The following is a 12,611-nucleotide window of genomic DNA, read 5'->3' as shown; positions in this document are numbered from 1 at the left end:
TAAATTTATTTGCTTTTATTTAGAAGCCAAACATTGGCATTGAATAGAAAATTTAATATTGTAGTTGTAATTGTGTTCAGTTTGAAAGCTATTCAATGAAACATTTTAATGCTCATCAGTGCAGTATTTCCTTATACATATTTACTCACATTGTCTCTTTAAGCCTCACAATTTTCCTGGACCCACCATCCTACCCCTGCGTGCACACACAGATAATGAGTTAGAAAGCGATAAAAAGATGGTTTCCAGATCCTAAGCCCAGGCTCTTTTTATTTTATGGAGAAGGAGCAGGAGAAGAAGAAGAAGAAGAAGAAGAAGAAGAAGAAGAAGAAGAAGAAGAAGAAGAAGAAGAAGAAGAAGAAGAAGAAGAAGAAGAAGAAGAAGAAGAAGAAGAAGAAGGAGAAGAAGAAGGGAGAGAGAGGGAGGGAGGGAGAGAGAGAGAGAGAGAGAGAGAGAGAGAGAGAGAGAGAGAGAAACATCAGTGTGAGAGAGAAACATCAATCAGTTGCCTCTCACATGTGATCTGACCGGGGATTGAACCTGCAACATTTTTGTAGATGGGACAACGCTCCAACCAACGGCGCCACCCCGGCCAGGGCAAGTCCAGAACTCCTTTAATAAGCTGACACATGCCCTTGTCATGGACTAATTTACCGTTTTCCTGGCAGGGAACAGAGAGAGGACTGAGTGAGGGGAATAAATGAACTCTGCCTGGGGAGGAGAGGCAGGTGTGAACTGATGACCACCGTGGAGCATCCTGGGAAGCCAGGAGCAATGCGTGAGGCTTGGTGTCGGGAATGGGAGAGAGTCAGAGAGAAGAGCGCCCGCTTATACAACACGTCCTGCCGCCAGGTCCTGTGGTTTTTCCTAAGGAACTTGCTGTGGAGGGATGGCTGAGCCCATGCAGGTGAGAAAGTCATTGGGAAGTATATTCAAACAGAACAAGCCAGGACCTGGGGAACGCTTGGGGATTATAAACCCCAGCCCTCTGCCTGGGGTTTGAGTCCGGGCTCTCTGAGCGAAGCGGGTACCAAGGTGCTTCAAGGAGGAAATCTCATTCTCAGCGCAGGTTGGGGAAAGTAGGCCTGGAGCATCTAGCAGGCAGGGGTCCTCTGGGGACCTGGGACAGGGTCCCACCAGTTTATACGAGCCGCAGGGAGGTCAGGCCAGGCCTTTCAGCGAGTTGGGCAGAGATCCTAGGTCAGTGATGTCGAACCTATGACACGTGAACTCATTTTTCTGGTTGATTTTTCTTTGTTAAACAGCATTTAAATATATAAAATAAATATCAAAAATATAAGTCTTTGTTTTACGATGGTTGCAAATATCAAAAAATTTCTATATGTGACACGGCACCAGAGTTAAGTTAGGGTTTTTCAAAATGCTGACACGCTGAGCTCAAAAGGTTCGCCATCACTTCCCTAGGTCATTGGCACTCAGGGCTCAGCGGACAGAGACAGCCTGTGGGAAAGATGAGACCAGCCAGGCTGAGGGCCGCTTGTGCCAACAGGGGGAGCCCTCCACCCTGGGGACAGGAAGGCGGTTCTGTGGTGTTTGGGCACATGCACCGGCTTCAGCTCAGTTAGCAAAATCACTTCCTGATCTCTGGGTCCCTCTCTGACTCTGCAAAACTAAGGGGAAATGGAAAGGCTTGGGGGCAGGCGGGGGGGGGGGGGGGGGGACGCAGTGCTCTGAGGAGGGAGAGGCACTGGGTCCTCGACCTGAGGGTTTTAGGGGGGAGAGTTTAGGGAGGTCCCGGGGGAAGGTCTCAGTAGAATATTCAGCAGCTTTCCAGGTGTGTCCTTTCAGGGTCCGGGTCTCCACTGATGGACCGGCCGGCACCAGGGCAGTTAGTCAGTGCAGCTGGTCCTGAGGCAGCTGGGGCTGGTTCTGCTGCTTTTCTGGGCCTGGAGCTGAAATACAACTGAGGCCCAGATGTTATCTCCAGGGAGGAAAGGTCAGGGGTCCAAACCGCCTGAGCAGTGATATGCCCGGGGAGGAAAGGTCACCCTGGGGCAGGTCCCACCCCACTATTGTGCTGTGCTAGGCCCTCAGGACTTTCCGCCCTGGTGACCTTCTGTGCCGGGCCCACCCATCTCCTGGCTCTGCTTATGTCTAACTGCCTGTCACAGAAATAATACAAGCCCACAATTCTGCCTGCTACTCAAAATGCCAGTCCTATGCCAAAGCTGGAGGACGAGGCGGGGGGGGGGGGGGGGGGGGGGACCGGGGGGGGGGGGGCAGAGAGACACCTCGACCGAGTTGGTAGCTTTCATCATATTTGATGGAGTTTATAATAAGCTTCCTCAGAGCCCACGTGCAGACTGCCAGTGGCACGCGCCAGCTTAGCTAGATGGTGGCACTTTGGCCCAGCCCCTTGTCTTGTCTGAGAATGTGTATGACTTACCGTGTCCTGTTTTAGAAAACAAAGCACCTAAGATATGTCTTTTCTCTCTCAATGATCTGGTTCCATTCTGTGTGTTTGTTTTCTCCAGAAAAAACCAAAACAAAACAAAACAAAAACCGCATTCCGTCCTCAACTTCAAACCAGAAAATCAGTCTGTAAAAAGGCAGAAATCACCGCCAGGTGGGGATTGCAAAACACTGGGAAACGCCGGGGAGAAGGCGGCCTGGTGCCCGCCCGCAGCAGCGTGTTGGGCAATGCGGCCCCTGTGTCCTTCTGCGGCTCAGCACCCAGCCGCGCCCCTGCCCCTTTGCTGCTCCTGGAGGCTCAGCACCCAGCCGCACCCCTGCCCCTTTGCTGCTCCTGGAGGCTCAGCACCCAGCCGCACCCCTGCCCCTTTGCCTGCCCCTGGAGGCTCAGCACCCAGCCGCACCCCTGCCCCTTTGCCTGCCCCTGGAGGCTCAGCACCCAGCCGCACCCCTGCCCCTTTGCCTGCCCCTGGAGGCTCAGCACCCAGCCGCACCCCTGCCCCTTTGCCTGCCCCTGGAGGCTCAGCACCCAGCTGCACCCCTGCCCCTTTGCTGCCCCTGGAGGCTCAGCACCCAGCCGCGCCCCTGCCCCTTTGCCTGCCCCTGTCCTGCGCATCACGCGGGCGGCCGGGCCCTTTGGGGACTCATCCACCTTCTTTAGAGGAAATAACTCCAGCAGCAGAGTAAGGCGCCCGACCTCCCAGATAAAGCTGTTTGCAGCAAAACTAAAGGACTTCTGGCGGACAGACGATCGGTTCTGCAGGCTGTGAGTTTGTGGTTTAGTGGTTTCTTTCTGCAGTTTTAGTTTTAATTTCGTTTCGCAAGAAGGAAAGGGGAAGTGCCTCCTGCACACCCCCTGGGGCCATTCCGCAGTCATGGGGTTCCGGGGGTGTGGGCCCTGACCTCAGGGGGAAGCACAGACATGCGTGTTCCTGCCTCGGCTGCAACTTGGGCTTTTCCTTCTGGGGCAGTTTGCAGCACAGAAGAGCTGCACGCCGGGCCCTCTCCCGCTCTCCCAGAGCCCGGGGCTCTCTGGGGATCTGCAGTAGCGACCACTGACGTGTGAGTGTGTGTGCGCCTTGATTCGTCTCATATGAGTGAGCAGTGTGTGTGTGAGCGTGGGGTGTGTGTAGTGTGAGTCGGAGGACGGAAGAGAAGGGCGAGACTGCCCCTTCCTGAGGCCTCGAGGTCAGCCTCACTCAGCCAGCGGCTCTGCGGCCGGGCTGGCCCCTCTGGTGCGGAGCCCCGACATGAAGTCCCCCCGGAAAGTGCTTCTGGTGGCTCCTCTGCTCCTCCTCCTGCCCTTTCACACCTCGGCCTCTGCAGCTCACGATGACCAGCCCGGTGCCAGGCCCTCCAAGGGGCACACCTGCGTGGGTATGTACCTCATTTGCATATTTGTATGTGGGCATGGCACTGTGGTCGAATAACGTGGCTTGCATAGATTATCACCTATTTAATGACATCCATCGCCGTGAGATCCAAGTGAGACACCAAGAGCCTCCCCAACAGGCAAAAGCGTTGGGTCTGAGCGGGTCGCACTGCACGCACCTGGGCCTGTAGAGGAGCCGTCCTGTGATTGCAGGTTGGTGAGGAAGCCCTCCATCCCCCGAGCTGGTGATCGGCATTGACCCTGGCTTGGCAACAGCAAAGCCGGAAGCTCTGAGCCCCTTACAGAAGGTAGCGTTGCACTTAGAAAGAGGGTTGACCTTGAACTCAGACAGACACAGCTGAGTTTAACGCTGCCCACCCCTCCCTGTCTGTGAGGCCTCGTGCACGCTGCTTAACCCTCCAGTTCTCCGTGTTCTTATTGATGAGACACAGCACCCACCTCCCAGGTACGCTGCGAGCCTGGGGATCTTGCATGTAAAGTGAGAGTGTTTGCACACACTGAGGACTCTAGGGTCCCCGTTTCCTCCTTTCTCCCAGGAAGCCCAGAGTTGCCGACCATGGGAGGGCCACCTGGAAACATCGAACTCCGACTGAGATGCGGCTCCTTTGTCTTGTATGGAAGTATTGTATTTCCACGTTGTTGTTGCGTTGTTGTTTCTGGGGGTGCTTTTAGAGAAGCGCACGTAGGGTGAGACCGTCGATATTCGTATTATCCCTGGAGCTTCCGAACGGTGGCAGGTGTTTTAATGGGTCAGTCCTTAGAGCCAAGGAGACTCGGAACTCCTCGTAGCGAGTATTCAATGAGCGACTCAGAAAAAGAGCCCCATGTGCAAGCATGATGGCCACCTCTGACACATGGAGAATCCGGACACACGTTCCGACACTGACACATTTCTGGAAACAGAAAAAAAATATTGAAATTAGTCCTGTTTCTTGAAAAACCACGACTTTGGGTGGTTAGATGTGAACACACCTCTAATTGTCTCCTTTTAAATTGAAACCTCAGACCCAGGTTCCCTGTGAGTCTACGCTCCACAGTCCTGGACGCAGAGGTGTGTCCCCCTGGGGCCATGTCTGGGAGGTCATCCTCACCCCCTATTTGGTTCTGTCAATTATTTACCACCATTTCGTTTCCTCAGAACGAGACCCTACAGCCTGGCTAGTGGAAATGCACTGATGAAAGGCTCAAGTGAATTACGTTCCACCGCTAGGATGGTTGCAAATTAAATGTTTAGATTTAGGCAAGTTGTCTGAGGTATTGGGCCTCCGCTGCTTTCAAGCAGACATGAGCCAAGCATTCCCCTCCCTGCCCCATTCCCAGCGAGGCACTGAGAGTTCAAGGAGGTGTTGAGGGGGCCCAGGGTGGGGTTATCTGGTTGCCTATTGCTGCACCACAAATTAAAACAGGACCATGCTGCTGTATCATGATGTGGTGGGTGAAGGATTTCTCCGAGCCTGGCTGGCGATTCTTCTGCTTCGTGTAGGATTGACCGAGGTCACTAAGGGGTTCACAGGGAAGATGGGTGGGTTTGGGATGATCCAAGTCAGCTTCACTCACATGTTGGGTGCATTGTGGGAGGGGGGTGGCCAGAAGGTTGGCTCAGCTGGGGATGTCCATCACAGCTTATGTATTTGGCCTCCCCGGCAGGGCAGTCTCAGGGAAGTTAGACTTCTTACGTGGCAGCTCAGGGACCCCAGAGAGAGAGAGTTCCCAAGGACAGGAGCTAGGAGCTGCCAACCTGTCAAGGACTGGGTCTGGGAACTGCCCCAGCCTTACCCCCTCCACCTTCTATCAATCAAAACAGCCAAAGGCTCATGGGGAGCAGACACAGACCCCTCCTTTTGATGGTGAGTGTCAAGGAATTTGTGGCCATCTCTGCTAGCCACAGAAGTTCACTTTGTCCATAAAAATACTCCGTGGTTGCATGGCTGCGGTGGCTCCGTGGTTGAGCACCGACCTATGAACCAGGAGGTCACAGTTTAATTCCCAGTCAGGGCACAGGCCTGGGTTGTGGGCTGGATCCCCAGTGGGGCGCAGGCAGGAGGCAGTCGATCAATGGTTCTCCCTCATCTTTGATGTTTCTATCTCTCCTGCCCCCTTCTCTGAAATCAATAAAAATATATTTAAAAATATATACTCCATGGCCCAAGAGCTCGGAGAGTCTGTTCCTGATTCGCTTAGATGATGATGTAACACCCATCTCCCCACCAGCTCCCAGCTTCTGGCTAACTGCAGGGATGATTATTCCCCTGTCGTCGTCACAACCAGAGAGGTGGGCACAAGAGGAGCCTGCAGTGTGATCAGCATTTACTGAGCTCTGACTGTGGCTGAGCCAGCTGCTGCAGGTGGTCCAAATCGGTGTCTTACTGTCTCAGAGTGGTTCCTCGGGGAACCAGACTCAGAAATTTGAGCCCATGGAGTTGACTGAGGAGTGCTGTTGGGGAAAACTCCTGGAGGGACTGAAGGCAGCGGAGTGGGCAAGAGAAGGCGAGCTGCACTGCAGCCATACAAGATGCTCTGGCCATTATGGCTCAGGTGGTTGAGCATCGTCCCATACACTGAGAAGTCACTGGTTCTATTCCCAGTGAGGGCACATGTCTGGGCTGTGCACTCGATCCCCAGTGAGGGGTGTGCAGGAGGCAACCAACTGATGTTTGTCTCTCTCCCGCTCCCTTCCTCTCTTTCTAAAATCAATAAAAACAGGGGAAGGGACCGAAAGGTTGACTGTTCCCGCCCGCTCACTGGCCCCGCACCTGCCGTGGTGGCCATCCACGATTGGAGCCTGCCAGCCCAGGAAAGGGACCAAGAGGTAGTCAGTGCACCTCATAGTGACTGGTCCAGCTGTCGTTCTGGTTGTTCTGCAGTTAGGATCAATTTGCATATTACCTTTTTATTATATAGGATTGTGAAAGTTTCTTATGTAATCTTGAGGTATTCGTGGAAATGCAAAGGTTTTAAAATTTGAAGTCCAATATATCCATTTTTTTCTTTTGTCTTTTGTGTTTTGTGTGTCATATCTAAGTCCAATATTTTAAAAAAATCATTGCCTCTGTTATCTTGCTGTTGTCTTATGCCATTCTCTTATCTTGTTCCCCAGACGTTGGGGCACTGGCCAATGTTGGTTAGCGAGGGTATAACCCCTAGGATCACAAGTAGCGAGAATAAACATGAGCTAGGCAGAAAAACACGGAGCGGGAATTGTTGGGGATGGAGATACTCCAAAAGGAGCCACACAGATGTCACTGAAGGATCGAGCCGACCTCCCCATCACAAACAGCCCAGCTCCCGCCCCACAGGAGCCTTTGCAGTGGGACCCGCACAGTACACCTGGAGGCCACGGTCTTGGACATAACCCAGTATCAGAACCAAGCCCCAGTGGGCTCTTTTTCAACTTACCATAGTGCGTGTGCACTGAACTAGACATCCCACTTGCTCACTAAGCCAACATGGCTCTCCTGGGCCCCTCTCTGCCACTTATCAAATGTGATAGAATTAATAATGAGCCATGTTTATTATTTTTTGCAAAACATCATTTTCTTTACATGGATGATTTAGAGGCAAAGTAATCCTTATGTTCCAAAGTCATTGACATTTAAATTAATTCATCAAGGATTTTTTTTTTAGCACTATTTGGTGCTCAGGAAGTTTTATAAAAGGTCAAAGAAAAACACAGTTTTTTCTCCTCATTCATGTTTACTTAAATATGTAACATGTCTTCAGATTCTGTTAAAACCCCCTCTTTCCACCCCCCTCCACACCCCGCATAAAATGGTCAGAGAGGACTTCATAGTTTGAATGATTAAAAAAGGTGGTCCTATGTTTTCAAGCCAATGTGAATGGTAATATGACCGTGTGACTGGCAAAAATAAGATTTAGAAACAGCCAGCAGAGGTTGAAATTTTATGATCACAACTTATATATACAGAAAGTTCACTTTCTCTCCTCCTCTGTAGCTGAACACTTGTTCGTAAGCCACCCCTACCACTGAAAGAGAAAACATTTCGTCATCTCGCCACTTAATGTGAAGAGCCTACTTGGCCATTTATATGCCATTTATAGAGGTTTATATGAAGGACATTTTTCATAACTTAATGAACTAATTCTGCAGATCCAGCATTCGACAGAAATACACATGAAGTGTGCATGAAGATAAAAGGTTTTACTTAAAATACTGTACAGGCAAAAGTGCATTGAAAAGAGCAATGGTTCAGCTTGCCCATTTTTTCTGAGTCTGTTAGGTTTTAACAAGGTCTCTCCAAGTGAATAGACATAATTAAAAGACAAGTCTTAGCAAAACATTTCTTATATTTCCCAGAAACCGAGAGAGTGACTAGGTAACAAATGTTCTTGCGAGTCAGGTAGTTTCTCGTTCTTGGCTTTCAACACAACTGAAGGGGGACTTAATAGAGTTGTCAAGTGACAGATCATTTGGAATAATTTTCTATGATAGATCACTCTACACGTTTTGGCATTTAACTGAGAAGGAGTTAATGCATTGAGTGACATTACTATATCAAAGTCCTTTCATTACCATTTACTTTGTTAAGTGAATGTGTTTTCTTGACACTTACTTTTTAAATGGAAAAGAGGAACAGACGTGATCCTGAACTTTGTCATTTTATATGAGTAAATCATATTTTTATGACTTATTTAGGAGTATCTCCTCTTATTAAGAGATGCAATTTCAATGAAAATTTACCTTTATGTCTGCCTGATGTGGTTCAGTGCTTGACCTATGAACCAAGAGGTCACAGTTTGATTCCCAGTTGGGGCACATGCCCGGGGTTACTGGCTTGATCCCTAATAGGAGGTATTCAGGAGGCAGCCTATCAATGATTCCCTCTCATCATTGGTGTTTCTGTTTTTCTCTCCCTCTACTTTCCTCTCTGAAATCAATAAAAGATATACATATATATTTTTTTTAATTTACCTTTACTATTTAGGAATTGTTTATCAAGTTGCAATATATATTGTTTAGATAAGCGAATTTTATTAATAAAGGAAACTATATCCAGAAGAATTTTTAATACTTAGATGTTATATTAACAGGAAGTTAATCTTAAACTTTATACCTGTTTTTGATGTTAAGAAGTATAATAGTGTGCCCAATAAAATACTTTCAACCATTAAAGTATATTACATTGGGATAAAATTGATAATTGATGAAAAATGCAAAGAAGTAGACTTTTCATTGAAATATGAATTCAAAGAGAGGAATTATCAACATAAATTTCTCAATGTGAAAGAACAGTTTAATAATATATTTTAAGTGGATAAGAATACGTATAAATCACTATCATATTTAGATTTTTTTGGATATATGTAGAAGATTAATGTATTATTCCTATTGTAATATCTACAATCTGCCTGAAATTATACCCTTTGCAGCTATTTAAATTGATATATATATATATTAATAATATTTAAACATACATTAATATGTGGAAGGGGCACATCATTTTTCAAGGGGGCACAGAGCAAAATCTCTGAAAACCATTGATCTATGCTCTGGACTCTACAGCAGGAAGCCTTGGCCAGCCCTTCTCTCTCTCACCTACAAGTCCCTTCCTGAAGGCCTTTCTTGCCTTTTTCTGTCAAGTGAGGTCCTCCCATTCCTTACCGCTCAGCTCCGCCAGGAGACCATCACTGTTTCCCAGGGCAGAGTTAAGGTCCTTCCTCCTCTGTGGTCCCACAGCTTTCACAGATCCCTGTACCCCAGCACTTATAGGTTGCAATGACCAGATGGTTCTTCTAGTCATCAGTCTTTCCTCCTGGTCTGTGACTTCTCTTATTCGTCTTTGTCTCCTCAAGATTCTGAGCACATAGTAGGTGCTCATAAGTAGGTGTTGAATGCATAACAGGATGAAATGGCTCCTGGTGTCTTCACCCTTGTTTCTTTATTATTAATGTTTAATGTATTTCTAAACCAGCCAAGCCAACCATCCTGTACCTCTCAGCACAGCCTGTGCAGGGTCTCTCCCTGCCCTGGCTTGGGCCCTGCTCTCCTTGGCATGCCCTCAGCCCTGTTCTCACCAGCAACCATCTGATATGGTGCCACCATCATTGCCAACATTCTTGGGAAAGTTAGCAGTTTGGAACCCAGTGAGCATTTTCTCATAAAAACGATATTTCAGGGGGTGGTTGCGAAAGGCCACAGAGCCTAATCTTCCCAAATGTAGTGAAAACACTAAATACCTGCAATTCAAAAAAAAATAAAAGCAACCATAGGAAAGCTAAAACATTGTTGATATTACAGTGTTTTTTAAAGATAAGTTCATGAGCTTCTATTTTAAAGAGTTTATGGAGAATATACCTTTGCCCCATGATGGACTCAGCAGGTGAGATAGAAACTAGCAATTGTTAGGCACCTACTCTGCGCCCAGAAGGAAGGACGGAGGTGCAGTGTTCACACTGGGCTGTGTGCTGCCGTCTCTGGTGCAGTAACCAACATCTCAGGGGGACGAGGCAGGCAGTTGGGTCATTCTCAGTGATGATTTTCATACCTTGTGTTCTTATTTCCTTTTTTCTTCTCACCAACATGAGAAAGGCCTGGGATGACAGTTGTTCATTAAAATTACTAAATATAAAATCATATCCCCTGTTCCCACCCAACCAGGGAAATCTGAGGCGAACAGAATTCAGGTGCTTCTGAAGGAATATTGGGGAGGGGACACCCTTGACAAACTCATGTTGGCCCAACAGGGATGCAGGAACCCAAATCCAGGCATGGTGTGGCTCCACTACACCTCCCAGGGCCCAAAGCAGAAGCAAAGAAGTCATTCTGATTGTCACTTGTCTTCACACTTCTTCCCATCAACTCATGGATAAATCCTATCAGGCCAACCTCCTCAGTCCATCCCAAGTCTGTCCATTTTCCTCTGTCCCTACCGCCACACAGTGGTCTAGCCAACCCACCATCTTTCTCCAGGGCCAAAATAGTCTCCTAATTCATCTCTCTGCTCCCACCTCTGCCCCACCCCCACCCCTAAGCTCTTTCCTCCATGATAGCCAGCATGAGATTCCAAAGGCACAGATCAAATCTAGCAGCCCCTCCACCAAGCCATCCTTGACTTCCCATTGTTCTCGGGATAAATCCCTACCTCTTTTGCCATCTCTGACGCCCGCGTCCTGACCTCCACCTAGCCCCGCACCTCATCTCCCACCAGTGGGTTCTGGCACCAGGTTCATTGCTTTGAAGTGGGTACCAACGCTCCCTGCCTACAAAGACAGCCCAGTTCCCACTCTGCTTTCTCCTTTCCATTACATTAGCCACTTTTTTATGTATTCTTCCAAGAAGCGCTCTCTATCGGCTCTACCTAAGAAGGGTTCGACCACCTCTTCATCACTCCCCTCTGTTACTCCACCCTGCTCCTTCTCTTCAGAGAACCTAAAATTATCTATAATTGTGTTTACTTATGTATGATCCCTTTTCCCTCAACATAACCTGAAAGAGGGCAGGAACCATACCAGTGTGTGTTCAGCCTGAGCTCAGAGCCCAGCACAGCGCCGGCACCTGGAAGGGACTCACTCAGTACCCACTGGGTTCCAGCCCCCGCTCCCACGCACCTAACCTCGTGGAGCAGTGGTGCCTCCATCTTGGCGGAGCTGGAATGAGATGCTAATGTATGCAGTCCACTTTGGGAGCTGTAAAGTCCACTCTAACCATGTAATGAATCACTCGTGCTCCTCCTCGGGGGAACGAGGAAGTGCAGTCACAGGGAGCCAGGCTCTCTCAACTGCCAGGTGCTTTCAAGGCTTTTCAGTGAAGTGTGGGCTTCGGACAGCGGGAACTCTAGCAGGCCGCTCTCTGCAGTCGGCTGCCTCTCCAGCCAGCGCAGATATGAGAATAATTAGCGTTCCGAGAGTTCCCTTTCACGTCTAAAGGATGATGCGGTGCAGTCTGCTGCAGTCTCCCTGCACTGCGCCCGGAAGCAGATCTCTGTGGCAGGTGTTTCTATTCAGGCCCCTTCGCTGCTGCTCCTACAATACCCAGCGTGTCGGTTGCCATCAGACTCATTATTTTCAGGTGCCAGGTGAGAAGGGCCTTCCCATCCTGCGATTGCAGCCGGTGACCACGGAGCCAATGCATCGCGCTCACCCGCTGTCATCGCTCCCTTAATGAACAGCCGCTCGGACAAATTCGAGTTAGCAGAGCCAGACCTTTTATTAGCAGCCAGAGAACAGTCTGTAATGGAGCAATCACTCTGCCCATGCCTCTCTCCAAAGGAAAACATTCTTTAACTTGTCAGGGCAGTGCAACCTCTTATTAGAGGCAATAGCGAAGCCAATTTCTCCGTTCTTGCCGCTAAGGGATTCGGGACATGCCTCACTGTAGACCCTAAATGAACAATCCGCCGGGAAGGGGAGCTGAGCCCACGGGAAACGGGCGGAACCGTGCAGGGAGCAGAACTCATATCAAAGCCAGGCCCGACCTGGGCGCTCACATATTTCAAGCCCCATTGCCTGCCTTCCTCCCGGGCGCCCGTGATCATCACGCTCTTCGCTAGGCAGAGCAACGATGGTGCCGGGATCCACCGATCTTCAGAGACTCCGACTTTTCTTCTCTGGGCACCTTTTTATTGATCTCATGATTTCCAACTTTAGCCTGTAGCGACAAGGAGTCAGGGGAGTCCTAGGAACCCTTGGTGGGCCCTGGCCGGTGTGGCTCAGTGGTTGAGTGTGGTCCCACGCTCCAAGAAGTCACGGTTGGATTCCTGATCAGGGCACATGCCCGGTTGCAGGCTCAATCCCCAGTAGGGGGCGTGCAGGAGGCAGTCAATTAATG

At 49.4% G+C, this 12,611-nt stretch overlaps 1 protein-coding gene across 1 annotated transcript in view; it reads left to right on the top strand.

Moving 5' to 3' along the window:
- Positions 1 to 3,380: 3,380 nt before the first annotated feature.
- The window catches only part of AOAH (acyloxyacyl hydrolase), a 98,949-nt gene continuing 89,718 nt past the window's right edge, over positions 3,381 to 12,611 (top strand). Inside the window, exon 1 of the mRNA XM_059655861.1 lies at positions 3,381 to 3,810. Coding sequence (XP_059511844.1) covers positions 3,684 to 3,810 — 127 coding nt within the window. The 5' untranslated portion in view covers positions 3,381 to 3,683. The remainder of the gene's footprint in view (positions 3,811 to 12,611) is intronic.

The sequence above is a fragment of the Myotis daubentonii genome, chromosome 10 (assembly GCF_963259705.1).
Source record: "Myotis daubentonii chromosome 10, mMyoDau2.1, whole genome shotgun sequence".
NCBI lineage: Eukaryota > Metazoa > Chordata > Mammalia > Chiroptera > Vespertilionidae > Myotis > Myotis daubentonii.
The sequence above is the reverse complement of the archived record's forward strand: the minus strand, read 5'-3'. Positions and strand labels throughout refer to the sequence as shown.